This window comes from Ptychodera flava, chromosome 11 (genome assembly GCF_041260155.1).
Source record: "Ptychodera flava strain L36383 chromosome 11, AS_Pfla_20210202, whole genome shotgun sequence".
Classification (NCBI taxonomy): Eukaryota; Metazoa; Hemichordata; class Enteropneusta; family Ptychoderidae; genus Ptychodera; species Ptychodera flava.
The window spans coordinates 6082708-6100743 of NC_091938.1; the positions used below are offsets into that span (position 1 = coordinate 6082708).

Genomic DNA, 18036 nt, shown 5'->3' on the forward strand with positions numbered 1-18036 from the left:
ATTTCCCCGACTGCCTTGCTTTACTTGTATTATGGTGTTACTGCTATGCCTGAATATTAAAATCCAAAGCACTCTTTCATTCTGCACCTATCTTTGTCACACATTCTCTTGTTTCTTCCGCTGCTCTGGTCTCTGGAACTTCGCTTTTGCTTGCAAATGCTTTCTAGTTATTCTTAATTTGGTAAGAGAAAGGGTGATGGTTTCAATGAGTGAAGTTTGAGCAAAAGTTTGTCTTTCACTTTGGAGGCGCATTCAACCTCAAGGGATATTACATTGTTAATCAGTAGTGCACATATAACAGTTGTTATCTGTTCAGACGGTCCAATCATCTTGTTTTTACTGTCTGTGGTCCAATCACCTTGACTAGTATGGATGGACCTGACCATTTGTTAGGTATGGGTTGAATGATTAACATGGCATGATTTAACTTTTTGGTGGAATATCTTGCTTGATGGGGAAATTGAATGCCCTTTTGATATTTGCAGCTCTGTGTGCATTCTCCCAAATATGCAGAAACATTTTATGAATAAAGTTTTACTCATTGCATATAGCTTAACTTAGGCCCACAGCCCATCTGTTGCTAGAATTTGAATCTTGTACAGTGAACATCAGGCAAAAATGTTTAAGTATTTGACAAACCCCGTAGCACTGAAAGTTAGAAACATGGTACCACACAAACCAAAAAAATTCCAGAAGAGATATCTGTCACAAAATGTACTAATATGTGAATCAATTATACTGTAAAAGTCAAATGGGTGAAAAAATCTGGTCACAAACCATCTGTCAAGTGGTTTTTGACCAGATTTGTTTATTTGGTTTGTAACTATGAAACAGAAGCTTTACTGTCAATCTGTGACTTTATTGTGTTTGAGAATAGTCAGAAGTGTTGGTCAAGCTGGTTCTAAATCAGAACTTTTCTTTCAATGCACTGGACTGTAAAATAATTTATTAATATACTATGAATTTTTGTGAAGTTAAAAGTTTTGAAGTCTTCTCACAGAGACCAAACCATGAAATGGAATCATGGGAAATCAGCAGTTCGACCTATGACCTCTTAGATAAATTCTTTGCTCTCTTCCACATGGGAAATCAGCACTTTATGATACCACTCTTTTACACTATAAAAGAAACAATCAACTGCAACTACTCTGATCAATAGGTGACTTAGATGAAATATCACATATATATTCTGACTGCTCCCGTTAAAGACACCGTGCTTTTTTCCCAATTAAAAGCTACCCAAAACATGTTATGTTTATTAAAAGGCACTCCTGGAAAAAAAAAGGTTTGTTCAGAAGTTCACTCAGCACTGATTGAGGTCCATTGGTTAATACAGCACTATAAATGTCAGCAAAAAATTATTTTTTCCATGTCACAGAGAGTGAAGTAAACTTTTCCTTTCATTGAACTCTGAGAAATAGCAAAATGGAGAGAGGTATGTTATAATAAAATTATATATGTCTGGCTTATTTTAGCAGTGTTTGGTGTTTCTAGCTTACATAAATATAGAGTGTAGAATTGATGTGTGAGAATGTGCAGGGGATTGCATTCAAATATTTGACTTCATCATCACTCACAGAATTGCATTTTCATTTCAAGAACCGTTGTGAAGCCAGATCTCATAACGTAACATTAATGTCAAGTATCTACCCTGATCCGAAAAGGAGCCGTGATGCCCATGGCATGATGATTATATAAATAGGCAGAATCCTGTGTTATGTCATGCACCCCTCTCCCAGGCAAAAAAAGAAAAACAATTTGTATTATTCATAATCAGTTGAAAACCCTGGACATTTTTTCTTTAACAGTGCAATTTTCTGTACCTGAAATACGATCAAACCACCTAAGTGAGTCATAAAAGTCTAAGGTGGTTGACCATATTTTCAGTATGGCAGAGTTCTACAGGTAAAACACATTAGATTTCAACATTACAGAAGCGAAAGAATGCTACAAAAAAGATGAGTGAGCCTAGCTAGTTTTCCTGAACAAACTATAGCTGTGATGAGAAGTCTACTTTTTACCTACAATACATTTTAGTATTATGTGGTTTGCTTCCCCAGACAAAAGGTAAATTTAAGGTAGCGATGTAATTTGTTTTGATTTAGGCAATGTGAATAGCTGCTCTATGTATACATGCTCAGGACTATCAATTATGTTTTCAAAACTCTCCTTGTTTGCTTAAATTTACCACAGGTTTGCATTATAAGTGATCCTCTCTGGAAACATACCACACACCAGACTCCAAACTTTAACAATGTGATGGTGGATCAGTCTTGTGCATCACTGACCAGTGCTCAAATGGACACTATAGGCTGGTCTCATATTTACCTTTTTTTTTGGGACCACTCAGATCAACATGAAAGGATCAATATCTGTAACTTAGGACAATATTCTCACTACTGGCTGTGCTTAGAAGCATGTAACTCAATCAGAACAATAAAACACCTTCAGAGTGAATCTGCTCAAAAACAGCCATTGTTGTCAAACGTCAGATTCTTTAGTTAGGCATGCAAGCCTTCCTCTTCTGATCAATTCTGATTCTGTCCGTAATTTCAGCGTCAAACATTGAATGTGGATGCACAGCGCAGGAAATAATCAACAATCAAAATGTTTCTAAATGCAATAAACTGAAAGTTGGAAATGTTTCCAACATTTCTCAGTAAGTTTAGGACTAAAACATCCTATCGTATGATTTAAAAAAAAAATAAAAGCAAATATATGATGACTGTTTAAGGGAAAATTGAAAAGATGCCTTGCTTTTTTCCCCATCAATTGTATTTTACAACAAAGAAAATTAATATGTAAGGCTAAGATTGCAATCAACTGTATGTTGGCATGATGCCGAATAAAATCAAAATATCCACAAAGATGTATGTGATAAACAATTATATAAATTATATATAATGATTGATCTCAGCATTTAGGATGGGGGCTTTTAAAGTTGTGAAATTAAAACCAGACAATAGGGTCTTGGGAGAGCATATTTACTGGTGAAGCCATGTGTAAAAAAATAAAAAAAAATCTTTTTTAACAAAGATACCATGCGGAAAAACTGATTTTCATAATTGAGGTGGGGCTTTGAGGGTTGTGGCTCAATTATCTTTCCCTATGGCAAGGTGTCATAGAAAGGTGGAAAATTGAGGGTACTGATGTGTCCTAGCTGGCTTCACAAAGGAATCTGGCCATACTCTTGAGAGTCAATTAAATACGCCGGTAATGGCATGCCTGATTTTTCAAACTGCCCTCTGTGAGAATAAGAACCTAAACCATTCTAAGAAGGCAAAAAAAAAACTGCAGTTCCGTCTCTAATAATATGGCATTAATGGTCACAGAGCTACCACGAGTACATGGTGATTCACATAAACTGGGTGGTCGTCATAACTTATTACAATAAGGATGTTTTGCATGTTGGATATTTGATTCGCTCTACTGAAGAGCTTGGATTGGCTGGTGGTTTTTGGTATCAATAAGAGCTATTTTTTCTTATTTGTATCTGATGTAAAATCTAGTAGTGAGTTTGCGGTGGTCTGCAGTATTGTTCTGAATTTTTCTCTTGTCAACAAAGGGACAGAAGGAGCTGCCTGTCCTGGGGCATTGTGCATGCAAACATCCTTTTGTGGCGGTGACCTCCCTCAGCATGGCATTATCATGCTGGTTACGTAACACTCACAATTGACCTGAAAGAGTACACATGCATGCAGCACAGTCCATTCTAACTTGCTGGGGAGGGTAACATAACCACTTTATGAGGGGATTTTTTTGCAAATGTCCCCATTTGACAGATGTTTTGTATATCTTGAAAGACATGATTGAATGGTAACAGTTTGGCATCTGGTTGTTCTGTGGTTGGATGTGCAGTGTCATTTTGGTGGGACAAAGGTTGCCAACTTTGATAAAGTTCTGCACACCTGTGTGCACCAGTGTTGGTTGCTGGGGTACCACCCCCCTGGTAAAGCCTAAAATGCAGATTCCTTTCATGTGAATAATGTGATCCAAGGCTAGTGGAAGACTATTTTTATCAGCCCCTTTGGATGGCTTGTGATTATGCAGATTAGCTCATGACAGTCTCATCACAAGGCTGTGTGCTTGAAGTGACCAGCTAGTCACCAAGCTAAAACCGCGCAACTCTGAAACTGAGGCCAATCCAGATTTTCTGAGATCCTGCACACCTCCTCACCACTCACTGTGCTGCTCTTCAGAATGATGTCCGAGGCATTCAAATATGGCCAGGGGAGGAAAGGTAGGTCAAATGAAGCCCTCCTTTTTTTTTAGGGGGTAAAGCAGGACATTATCAGTTCTAACCTCTGCTCACCTCCATTGTCCTTAGACCTAGTTCAGATAATGGAGGGGTTATTATGCGTCTTCCAGTCTGTTCCGCACCAAAAAGGGAGGAAGTAGGTGCTCTCACAGAGATCTTGAAAGCAAGAATTCCTTTATGGAAGTGTGAAATAATCATAAAAAACATAAAAAAAATCACCAGATGGAAGATTTTTTTATTGATTGTACTCAGGACAAGTGTGGTCACTTCAGGTGTGGGTGTTTCAAAGTGTGTTTGTTTTCGGGTACGTCTGGCTGATAGACTTCAACCCAATCCCTTCCATGTCTGATCCAGAGCCCGGTTCAAAGACTGTTTGGTCAATCAACCCGGACATTTCCAATGTCAGAGACCGGGATGTGTGTCACAAAATCATAATATTACCATTTCTGAGTTATATCGGGTGTTTAAAACAGACATGACCATTCAGAAATTAACACGGAGAGGTCTGTGTAATTAATTCCCCATGCAAATCAAGTTGGCCCTATTGTCTGAATACTTGTTTAACTGTCCTGAAGTGTATCTTGTGTTTGCCTCTCTTTTTCACATTCCTACTTTCCTCCCAAAAAAGAAATCATATTAAAAAAAAACAGTTCCATCCAACAGCCAGCTTTATCTTTTCTTAGAATAGATAGATGGATTTTGTATTGACAGTGTGGCAAGATGGCATGCAATATGTAGTTTGGATGGGGTTTTTTTGGAAAAAAAAAGGTGGTGCAAATGGGGAGATCAGATTACTCTATTCTTTTAGTGGAAAATGTTTTGTTACATCACCAGTGGCCAGGCAAGAGAGGTGGTCCCCACATGTTCAAGTATCCCCTTACATGCTTACATATCTGTTACTTTTAAAAATATGTTTAGAATGCTGCAGTATAATGAACTCTACTGTTTCATCACTCCTTCTTCCCTCATTCCATATACCTCCTATCAACTCAAATCAGGTTTTGTGCTTTCTTGTGATATGACACAATAAGGAAACAAAAAATTTTGAATTACGGTGAGTTTAGTCATTTGTCTTTTGAATTGATGAAAAGACATTTCATGCCTTTGAAAAAAAAAACCCGGCATCCTGGAATTTTTAAAGCTTCCACAGGAAGTGATGCTAATGGATAACAGAGATGAGCTAGCCGTAAGCTGAGATACGACAGTGGACAGTAGCGTTGTCTTCCACTGCTTGCTTCCACACACACTACTAAAGACACAACCCTGCCTAATAATACTGATATGCAAAATTGACAACAAATATTTTTTTCTTCTTCAGAATAAAATATTCTTTGTTCTGACAGACAAGTATACACTTCTTTTCTAGGTTTTCCTGATCATTGAAAAGCCAGATGAAAAGTGTGATTTTTTGGAAATGATCATATTTTTTTATCATTCTCCATGGCTCATTCTTGAAATCAGAAATGTTTCCCTCGCAACATTGTCATACCTTTATGGCATGCTTTTATGTTGTCGTCTTGTGAAATTTTAGCGATGTAAACTTTCTCCTGTCTTGAGTGATAAAATAATTACAGTTGTCAAACTTTTAGAGTCGTAGTCCTTTCATTGAAATATATGTTTGCCATGGTTAGATATTTGAATTGTTCTTACACCACATAGAAGATGATTTTTTTTGTAAAAGAAATATGATGCCATATGGTAATGGTAATTTTGTTATAGTATAAAGTTTTCCATGAGACATCTTTTGAAATGTTCAACCCACAAATTCAAATGCAGTCCACTGGATTCAAGCTCTGTAAGGTTTTTTGTGTAATATTGCACAACCAGGATCGAAAGTCAGGCTGACTCAGAGATGTAAAACAGGAAGTCAGGGATTTGGGTGTGACCTGACCAATCCCCTGTCTGTGGCAGCTAGACCATGAAAATAGTGTACTGGTTGCGGTTTCCTGTCCTGGCAGTGTGGCCAGCAGACGTCTAAAAACAAAAGCAAATATAGTTAAAGCAATTATCTGATTGAGACAGCTCATTTGCATAGAGTAATTAACGCCTCAGCCTGTCCACTGTGTATGTGCTAGAGATGTGAAAAGGAAGCGAATACACAGTTGCTAATTAAACACCTGTGTTAATTATTGTGGACAAGCTGATGGTCTTGGGAAACTGATTATCTATGTGGTGTCCTTAGTTGTTTTCATTGAGAAGCTGAGGTAAATTTACTAGTTTTGATTTCAAAAATAATTTTGGTTGGTTCAACGTAAAATGGTAATTCAGTGCTTTGAGAAGATGCTGATGGCATCAGGGAAAATTTGAAAAATTTTAAGAAGGACGTTTTCCCCTTTTGTTGTTTTTGGATTCTGAACAAGTTCAGAGACGGCCACTAGCCAAGTGTCATGATGTAAATATGTATTGGTTCGGAATTTTCTTCATTAGGACGACCAGCACACCATAATGAGACAAAAAAAAGCAAACTGAGAGTTTCAAGCTGTCAACATGGCCATTTTCTTGGTTTATCTAGCTTATTGCTCCTCTAGTGTTTTTTAAGAACAACCCACAAAAGGGGTGTTTTCGCAGTCCAAGGTACAGTTTTGTTACGGATTGATCGCCAAAAATGCAAAGATTATGGACTATTAACAACTATAAATGATGAGGAATACTCAAAAATTGCAAAAAAGTGTACATGATTAACAAAAATATGTGTGGTTTTCCACCTGATAGTGTGAAAAGGCATTTACATATACAATCCATTGATTTCCCTGTGTTGTCCAGACAAATTGTTTTAAATCAATGAAAAAAATGCGCTGCTGACTGTTCGTTTACTTTGAAATGTTTTCAAGCAAAAACAACAAAAACAACTTCTGTGGCTCTTTTCCGCCTTGCATATACCTCCGTGAAATACAATGTGTGATTATGTTGGCGTGTATCCTTCAGACAAGGGTGGAAAACATAATGGCACTTAAATGATATAATTGTAGAGCTCTAATTAAGGTCAATCAGTGGCTGTAGTTTATAATGCATCATTGTTGATTTTTGAGATTACACTGTATGAGGGATTTTTTTAAATAACGCAGTATGCAGTGAAATCAAATCGGTTTGTATGTGTAGTCAGTATTGTGCGTAAGTTTGAAATCTTGCTGTGTTGTAAATCTCTTGCTGTGCTCTGCCCCACCTGCGTGTAACATTCATTTTGGCCTGCACGTTTGTTTCAAAGCTCTGCTTTATGTTTCTTTAGTGACAGAGATTTAAAACGTTTCTTTTGCCTGACAAATCTCAGAGTTACTTACTGATTGCATGAGCGATGGACTGAACTGCAGGAGTTTGTAACTTGTTGTGTTTCCCTCACTCGGTCATTCCAAGTGGTTTCAGTATAGTTTGAAAACAGACATCCAGATAAATAGAAGATTAAGAAATTCAGTCATGCCAGTTCTTCCAATGAACAGTGTTTTTACATGGAAAAGATACCAAGAGTAGTGAGAATCTGTGTAACTTGCTAAGGGAGTGACAACATGGCATAACTTTTATTTTAAGTTCACTGGTTCACCAATTTTACAACACTGGCTATGAAAGAAAAGCAATGAAAAATTTTTTTTGTGCTGAAGGTTAGCAAGCAGCAGAAAGTGTAATCTTTCGACAGGATTTTGAATTTATGGTTTTGAACTGTTTCCAATCGGTGTAATGTATTCTGTGATTTTATAACTGTCATCAGAGTCGGTGCAATCCTTCTCTATTTGAACAGAAACAGCCACAAATAGCGTTAGGGTGAATTAGTTGATTGTCTTTGTTGCCGATCTGAGCAGTAAGCTTGCACTGAATTGAGACAAGACAAGCATATGTATGTATGCGTAATTGTCTATCAGAAAATCCACAAGAAGTCTTCAGCAGAAAAGTTGGAGCAGAGCTGCCACAATTAGTAATAATATTATCATGATGCATCTTAATATATCCAAAAGTTCTAGCTGGTACCTTCACTTTGTTTCCTGTTATTGGTCCATGTTGTTGGAGAGTATGGTACCACTGTGTTCTTACGATCTGATCATAGCGTTTGGGTCAGTGCTGCCTGCTGAAAACAGAGTACATTGTAGTGGCTGACCAATCCATTTGTGCATGGTTTACTCTTGACAAGATAGATTATGAAGTTTTGTATCTTTTTTTTTCTGGAAATGTTCTGTGCCATGTGGTATGCAGTTTTGCATGATCTTTAACTGAAAGAACAAAAGAAAAAATAAAGAAAGATCTAGAAAGTTTCAAATGAAAAAATATTGGGGCATGTGAATATTTTAATCTTTCTTTGGGCCAGTCACTACGGTAATGTGTTTCAAATAAAAATTCCCTGCAAGCCAGACTGTCAGTAAATGTTTGCAAGTATATAGCTATTGCTACTCATATCTGAAAACTACTCAATGTAAATAAATGACAGGTTATGAACCAATTTTTGTATGCAGTCAGTGAAATCCTCTCAACTTACATGTATGCATTCTTTCTCCAATTCTGAATGGACAGATGTAACTGATTCAGTGTTTCCTCAATCCTTTTCCTAACATCATCTGTTAACCCAACTATCGTAAGTCACGTTCAATATCACTGTCACAGTATATACTATATACATGAATGTCCACTTTATGAAATCAGCTGTTTGATGAGTTTTGTATTACCAATTCTGCCTTTTTTACAATCTTCAAGTTTTGGTAAAAATATACAATTCTCCCCATTACGCCATCAACAGACAGTGAATAGTATGATATGAATTAATACTTGGTTGTATGTTTCAGGAGCACAATCCGTATCAGACAACTATTACTTCAGGTTGCTCATACGGGACTTCTAAAACAACTTTTGACTCTGAGATACAAAGACAAAGGGCATCTGTGTGTGTAACTTGGCTTTAATGGTTGCAATAGAAAAGCAAACAGTCGGTAATCTGTGGAAGGAAATAGTTTCTAGTCTGAACATTCAAATTTGTGGAACATTGTTCTGTACTTCTTACTGTCATCATCAATTGCTGGCTTTTTAATTAATTGTTTGTTCAAATTACTAGGTTAGTTGAGCACAAATCGTCCCATTTTTGCTCCAGTCTGTTTGTGTCCAACAACAAGTTATTTGTGCCATCTCAATGGCGCTAACTTTGTGTGCCTGGCAGTGTGGCTCATTAATGTTTTGTGAGGCGGATGATGTTGCTGTTGTTGTGATTAAAAAGTGATCATTTGACTTACTGCCGATGGAATGTTTTGATTGTCTTGACCTGCATGCAACTGACCTGGCAGAAATTTATGCGATGGTTACATCACATAGATGTTTAGTGGTACCGTTATAACTGTTGGGCGGGCCTGAGCGCTCAGCATATGATAGACTCTAGCAGGGCAATACATGTATGCATGTCAGTATGGGTGCATGGGTTTCTTCACAGTCACAGCTCCAGCAATCTCATGCGGTAGGCATGGCAGTGACGCATTCTATGACTGTGTGTGCAAGGTCAGGCAGGTTGATCATATAGTCAGTAATTGTTTACTGAGCTAATGGAGATGGGCCCACTTGCTTCCTAGTTCTGTGTGTGTTAAGTCCAATTGACCAATATTCATTCCATTAAAAATGCATTGGATCAGTTGTGAGGGTACTACACCAGTGACTTTGTGCGTTGGACCCTGGCCCAGGCTTGGCCGAGCAAGTTGTGCTTTTTTCTAGTTGTGTTTGTTCCCAAGCATGTATGCATGGTACTGCATGCATTACGGGTGTATGTAGAGGCTTTGTTCGGCTCTTGTGTGTGATATTCAGTGTCCATACACAGAATGGCGGCACATGGCTATTGATTGGCTGTTCCATCTTGCTGGCAAAAGCCTTGTATTGGCTCTAGTGTGTATTTGTGTGTGTGTGGCGAGAATGCCCAGGTAGCCAACAATCAATATTAATGAGCTTAACTGAACTTTGATTACGGCAGGAAACAATTGCAGGTACATGTATACGCAATCGCATATGTGATAAAGGTTGGGGCATTGTTGTCCCCCCTGCCAGGTAACTGTATTTGAACAAACAAACAAAAAATCCTGATGAGGACAGGAAACAGGAGACTCAAGCTACCACCAGGAAGGATGTGTTGTCACACCCTGCCCGTGATGAACAGTCAATCGTGGGTGCTCCTTGCTGTTCCTCATAAGAGCGTTCTTCCGGATATGATCTAACCCCCATGAACCCCCTTTTAAAGTCTTCCAGGGTCATTTTCTCCCTGTTCAGGTCCAGCTGTTGCCATCGGAAAAACAACTGGAGTGGACCAAACCACCGCGTCAAATGGTTAAACACACAGGTACTGGTATTCGCCCACGCAAAGGGAAATGACCTGGCAAGGTGAGCTGCACAGCTCACTCTGTGATGTCGACTCAGGCACTTTTGTATCGGCAAGGTCTTGGCATCATGCCACGTGTCATAATAAAATATCCCAGACGTGTCTGCGGTCACACTGTTGATGTCACCTTATTGTGCATCCTTAAGATAAAGAAAAAAGCATTCTTGAATCAATGAGTTGTGTCAAAACAACAGGAAGTACCCAGGTCGCAATTCATAAGAACACATTCTCTCTCCTCCATACTTTGCTACTAGCTTAGAAACGCATCATGTTTGTTAACTGCCTTTCGTGGAACTAAAATTGATGAGATGAATGCTCTAAATAATTTATTTTAATTGAATAACTTAATTTGAAGCGATTAACCTGTCATAATGAAGAATCTCTTCAAGGTTTTCATCTGGTCGAATAGTTTTGTAAAAACAACTTACAAACGTCCTCTTAATTGCGTTTTCACATGCCACTTGAAACATACATTTGTTGGACCGTTACTGTATCAGGAATTGTATTACTAAGATTACCCAGTCAGCTGATTCCTTGTGTCAAGAATTTTTAAGGTCAAGTAAAGAAAGACTAATAGAGAGAAAGTCAAGTAACATTGAATAATATAATCATAGAGACTCTTCTGTACAATAAGTACATTTCTTTTTCTTACTTTCAAAATTATGTTGAAACATACATGTACTGTAAGGTATTTATGCAAACACAATGGAGTGAAAGCAATGACGTCATTGAGACTAAATTTCAATCAGTAACAATAGCAGTAACAATTGGACAGTAATACACTGTAGCACATACACAGTGTTGATTGTTTTAATGCTGGACATTTTAACCCTTTGAGTGTTGTAATTTTTCCCACCAAAATTTAAATGCAACATTTTGCCAGTTTTTATGAAGTTTTATGAAATTTTTTGGATAATTTTGGACCAAATGAACTTGCATTTCATTGACTACAGTTTTTTATCAAAATTTTGGCAAAAACTTAAAAAAAATTAAATTGACTTGGGTATATTTCATAAGAGTGACCAAACTTGACTTTGGCGCTCAGAGGGTTAAGTTTGAGATAGGTTCTTGTTCAGCTGCCTGAATAATCTGACTGGCAAATACTGGAAAATACACCAAAATTTACATCTTATAGTGTATTACGGTAAAATACACCTCAGGGACAGGATGATGATTTTGTTTTGTACATCATCTACAATTTCTTCTGCTGCTCCATAAAAGATATAGAGATGCACAGTATTCGGCTTTACAACTCATCCTGTAGATGTGTAGACTGCATTGATATTGATGAAAAGTTTTATATTCTGGTCTGGCTTTGAAATCAAATATGAACAGTATCAGTGCATTTTTCAGGTAAAGATGTTATGTTTACACGCTAAAAACCACAGCAGGTGTTTTTAACAAATTTTTGGGAGTAAAACAGAAACTGTCATCGACATAGAAAACAAAACTATTAAAAAAATAAATCTCAAATGTAGAGCTGCTGACTTTGTAACAAAGGTGAAAATGATGTACAGCCTCAGGGGAGAGGCAGTTATGTGGTGTATTTGACCCCCTGAAAGCTAGTGATGGTTTATTTTTCCATTTTCATGATGGATGGTGACACAAAACTAGGTTAATGATTTCCTGTTATTGCATGTCTTTGTTAGGATGTTGATCTTCTCTGTGTTGTTCTGAACATTTTAGTAGATTTCTCTGTCCATGATATGGTTCTTCTCCAGAATAAAAAGGATGCAATGTGTTTTACAGACTCAGAGCTGATGGCATTACAAACAAACCCATGTTTACAAGTGGGTATGGAGATAAACATATTTCTATGCACGTTTTGCAAACTTGGGTTTGTTTGTACCATGGTCCATTAGGATTCCCAGTTAAAACTATTATGTGATATGGTGTACACTAATAACAGTGCCGGTAGAAGTTTTGTATGTCATGAAATCAATTATCTATGCAGTAGGTACATGTGTGTGTTGGGCCTGTGTTTCCCACAGCTTGGTAAAAAGAGGGATGGTCACTGAACATGAAAATGCATAATTTGCATTGTCTTTCCTTATGGAAATGTTTTTTTATTTGGTTATTAAAATATAAATAGTCCGGGTCAGCTCCAAAATTGGAGACTCATTATGATAATGTATTCCGGCATTCAGCCAATCATCGACCAGATTACATCATAATAAAGTACAGGTCACGCTGGTCACAAATTACCCACCAAGTGTGATCGGCAGTTTTGGGCCGCTTATTAAGCCCCTGTCTTGTGAATTTCGACGAATTTCGACAGTCAACATAATCCACGTGTTCTGCAGAAGGTCATGTCCAACAAGGAGTCCGATTAGTGAACAAATATTCGAAATATTGACGATTCATTTCTACCCCCAGTTTATCGATTTCGCTCAAGTACCGAGAATCATTTTGTGGATGTTCGTCATCTCTATTAGAAATACTGTTATAAAGCTTATTTGTGTAGGTACGCGTATAACATTTTGCAAGAAAGAAGAGCAATGTCAGAGCTTTAAAACGATACCTGTTTTGTAGTTGTCAAACGCAGACTAAAAATGGTACGCGATTTTGAAAATGTGTTGACAGAGTGGCCACACAACTGTTCCCCATACGGTAGAATTTGTATCGCTGCCATCTCCGATACAAATGGGGTATTCTGAACGATCTGTGTAGGTACACGATTTATATTTCGCAGGACTTCAAGCCAGAGTCTAGGAATCACAGCCATATATGGGGTTTGGTTTTCTTAGCCAGAATAAAACTGGTACGCGATTTTGAAATTGTGTTTTGACAGAGTGGCCACACAACTGTTCGACAGTATGACAGAATACGGCGCGGGAGTTAGACACAGTATGGCGTACGTAACGAAGGACGCATGTGGAGGTTGCCAGGAAATACAATTTTTACTGATGGCGCGCTGGCCGCTGATTGGCTAATGAGAGGGGGAAAATATTATGGTATAGCGTCTCCAATTTTGGAGCTGACCCGGACTGATAAATAGATTGCTTAAAAAAACGGAAGGCCTAGCCCTCAAAATCGCCTTGTGGGGAACCCTGTTGGCCGTCCAATAAATACCCCATGAAAAGTGATATGGAAAACAACTCATCATGAAAAGTGAAACTGGTTGTTTGCATGTATATTGCCTGATTCTAGATGAAATCTCACTTTTAAATAAAATGTTAGATAATAGTCACTTCATACTTAAATTGTGCACAGTCATGAAGGATTTGTTCAAATGAAGTTCAACGTTTGAGATACCCAACAAGGAAGGTAGGGGTACACCCTTTAGTTATCAGTGTATTACTGTATATATTAAATCTGAATGTATTAAGCCTATCCTGACTTGTTTATTTGGGCCATATAAACAAATTGTATCTTGCTTGGTTGCCATAGTGACAAAAGAGGAAAGATTAAAAATTTAGATGAAGCCATACTTTTTATGGGTGAACGGAACAGGTTGCAAATTTGACTCTGACCAAATGATGTATGAAATAATCAGTATGATTTGCTGTAGAGGAAATCTACTATAAGATGATTTACACAGCAATCTATGCATTGTTTCAGAGCAGAGGATAGGGTTGGTCCACAGTTCTTGATCATCATTAGGGCATGCGTTATGTGCTAATGTTACTCAATAAACATGGTTTTGTAAAGAAAGTGTTAAAAAAAAATTTGAAATATTTCATAGCCAAATCTGTTTCAATATCTTTCAGCACATGTTGATCAGAAAATGAATTTTGTCATCATTTGCTACGCTTTGAAAGTACTTTTGACTATTCTGGACTGGTGGTGTACATTGATGTAATGCGTGCCATGTTTATTTCCAATGTTTATTTAAAATAAAATAAAAGACATACTCATCTTTGTTTCTTGTTTTACGTGTAAAAGGGGTAAAGTTAGGGTTGGATGACAATGCTACATGTGCAGTCAGTATATTAGACTAAACATCAGAAGTTATTTGCAATGTCCAGCCTAACTACAGGAGAGTACATGCACATATGATGTCATCTCAAATCATCCAGCAACTCATGCCACATTTGTAACTCCCCCCCCCCTTCTGGAAAATACTTTTCAAAATACAATTTGAAACTATCCACTTTTCAAATGAAGGCAGAAATTAGTGAAAATACCGATTGCACGGTGAGGTTTATCAGGAATTGAGTACATCATTACATTTGCCAAGGCTGTTGCAAAACAATGGCTGCACGGTACACTGTCGCATGGCGATAACGCTACACAGCACTGTTTACTCAATCTGACTTCTCACCAAATGTACTGAATGTAAAGACTTCTCTTCTGAGACGGACACCAAAATTTTGATGACAATGGTGGTGATAAATATGGCTGAATAAAGTGTGAGATGAAATGTAGAGGCATATTCGTAAGCTGCTTTCATCAAATTTTTGCGACAGTTTCTTGGTTTATTCATTTTCCTCCGAGTACAGTTTACCAGTGTAGTATCACAAAACTTTTTTTTGGATACCGTTCTTATTATTCCAATTAAATCTTATATTTCATTGTTTCCATAAAGATATAAGATGCTCTCTTAGCAAGAATAATCTAACAGTACCATGTTTCTATTTGGTAATTTTCTTAATCGACTCAAATGTACCAGCCTATAGACAGAACAGTTTTGTCTCAGTTGTTTTCGGACTACAGCATTGTACAGCCGACTGCACTGAGTATCAACACCTTTCCACTGAGAAACCTCTGTAAGATGTAACGCCTGATCATTAATGCATTTGTCATGTAAATATGTGAGTAACTGCAAATAGTTATGTTCATTGTCACAATTAGTATGATTATTTGTGAAAAATTTTAGCCTATATATCTGTCCATTTTCAGGTGTATGTTTACTTTAATAAAATGGCATAAGCACAACTGATTAATATCCTACCTCAGGCTCAGGATTGGAGCATGGTCATACACCATTTATATACCCGACATTGTCCTGTAAAGTAAACTGTTAAATTAAAAGTCTGCCCATGAAAATGATGAAAAAAAATCATGTTTTTGTCTTTATCAAGATACTTTTGATGCCTTCTTAGTAAAACATTCCGGTGAAATGCTGTGTTTCAGAGCCTTGGAAATGTCACTTCAGATAATAGTATCACACTTTTAGTCCTTTAACTTCTCACGAAGGCTATTTATGCATATTGCCATGGTAACTGCTATTTGATCAGCCTTCTCTTGGCTAGACAGTCGAGGAACAGCCTTGACAACGATGAGTATTTGCCGGTCTGTGCCGTCTGGTACTGTAGATGTGCGCAGGTTTATCAGATGTGGCCTTGTTGGCCAATGCATTGTGTTCTTCATAGCAAACGGGGAAAAAAATTGACCTCATGTTTGTGTGATATGTATTATGTAATCTGATCAGCTCAGGGAAAACAAAACCTTCAGTAAAAAAAATAAAAGATCTCATGCGTCGATCTTTCAACTGTTCAGTCTACATAGTACAATCACTTGTGCTTTTACCGAATATTTCTGTGAAATAGATCTTTTTTACATGTCACCTTCTCTCAGTCAATTTAAAAGTTAGAAAAATGACAGTCTTTTAATGCGGAGTTGTCATTTGAAACCCAGTTTGCCTTTCAAGGTTGGAAACTGAAATCAATTTTGCCGTCTTCGGATTTTTCCTCCCTGTTGTCAGGGCGTTGGCCTGGGTTAGCCTTGGTGCCGGGTTTACTTTGGGTTATGGCAAAAAAAACAGCAGATGATTACTCAATAGTTGACCTAACATGCTAATGAAGCAGATTTGCATATTTAAGTAGGCTGGATTCCTCTCTGAAAGGGATGATTGACAAGCTTGGGCCTTGGATGGCAGGTTACTTTAGGTTAACTCCGCCTCTGTTTCAGTCAGAAAAAAAAGGTTGTTCACATTGCGGGGATAGATGGAAGGGAATGTCTCTTCCAAGGTCTAATTTAGCGAGGTTAAAGTCGCTCACTGAGTGCAAAATGCGTCATTCTGTTTCCCTGGTTTAAGCATAGACACACCGTCTGTGTTTTTAACACGGAAAAGGAATACAACAATCTATAAAGTAGTTGTGAAAATAAAAGAGTCTGGTTTGGTCCAAAAAACCTATCTCCCAAGATGTTGGCAGCTTACAGTGGACTACCTCTACCCAAAGTTGATTCTGTTGGTATGTACATATACTGTCTTTTGAACATTTCAAAAAAATTCCTCCACTCAACTTACCCTTGTATTCTCTCAATGTTTCAACAGTAGCCTATGTCTTAATTGATATTGTTCCATTTGTTGTAACATTTTCTTTTACTTTTGTTTGTGTAAATTGATGATTTTTATCCATATTGGGGTCCATATGGGTTTCAATTTTGATTGACTTTTCTGAATTTCTCGTTGTGCTGTTCATTTTTTTTTCCCATGTATGTTGCTGTGTCTCACAAATACATGTTGTCCTGCCTGAGCTTGTTTCGCAGTTTCCTCTCAAACATTCCCTTTTCACTGAAACTTGACTTTCTCAGATAATTCTTTTATATCATCAACTATAGCATCACTCGTGGTGAGTTTTACTGGAACTCCCATCTCTGAAAATAATTTTTGGTTTCTATTTTATGGAAGTAATGTGTGGAAAGTTTTAACTCTATCGGGTCATGGCTGTGCCGATCACATCCGATTTTAAACAGATGGCCCAACAGACCTGGAGACTATAAAATGTCTTTTTTCTTCAATTCTATTGCCATAGAAACCAAGGCAAAGTGTGATGTCACATGGCCTGTGTCAGGGTTTTTGCCAATGAGAGAACTCATCTTCTTTTTTTCAGGGCAGGGACTTCATGAAAGGGGTAAAATAACACTTAACAGTAATTTTCTACTTGCGTACAATGTGTATTCATGAAAATCAGCATGATTTGCCAAGTTGTGCGATCAACATCCCCCCCCCGAGAGTAATTTGTGACATTTATCCATTGCCAATCTTCTGCAGTGTCTTGCCTTCTCACTGAATACAATGCTAGGTGTAGGTAAAGGTAGGTATGGGTTAATGAAATTTTGACCATTTTGTCCGACAGATTCGCCCAGTGAGTAGCGTAAAGCCCTAAGCCATAGCCACAAGTTGTGCTAGCAAACTAGTGAGAACTATATCAAAAGGGATGTTGATACGTCATAGGATCTAATTAGTGAGAAGAGAATCTTGCATGTGACTTTTAAGTTGTTGTGAAACTTTCAGCATAGCAACTGTGTTTGTTTCATAGATTAATGCCTTTTGCCGGAACCAGGGTCAGTTTGTGTCCTTGTGATAAGTTCAGATGCTTATGGAGCTGTTATCATAAGTGCCATAGACTGAGCAACTACGCTCTGTTCTAGTTCTGGTGTGCATTTATGATGTATCAGACAATCAGCATATGTGATAACAAGGGACAAAAAACAAAAAATCCCAGCAGGAATTGGTTTTTCTCTCTCATTTTGGATGATATTTGTCTTTTTTTCAAATCCG

At 37.6% G+C, this 18036-nt stretch overlaps 1 protein-coding gene across 3 annotated transcripts in view; it reads left to right on the forward strand.

Moving 5' to 3' along the window:
- LOC139143380 (thyroid hormone receptor alpha-like) overlaps positions 1 to 18036 on the forward strand; it is a 46804-nt gene that overhangs the window by 13788 nt on the left and 14980 nt on the right. The window contains exon 1 of one of the 3 annotated variants that reach the window (XM_070713654.1): positions 4047 to 4240. The exons of 1 other annotated variant lie outside the window; for it this stretch is intronic. In XM_070713654.1, coding sequence (XP_070569755.1) covers positions 4201 to 4240 — 40 coding nt within the window. In that variant the 5' untranslated portion in view covers positions 4047 to 4200. Of the gene's footprint in view, positions 1 to 4046; positions 4241 to 16463; positions 16724 to 18036 lie in introns of those variants that run through there. One more of the 3 variants, XM_070713653.1, reaches the window with a different exon arrangement.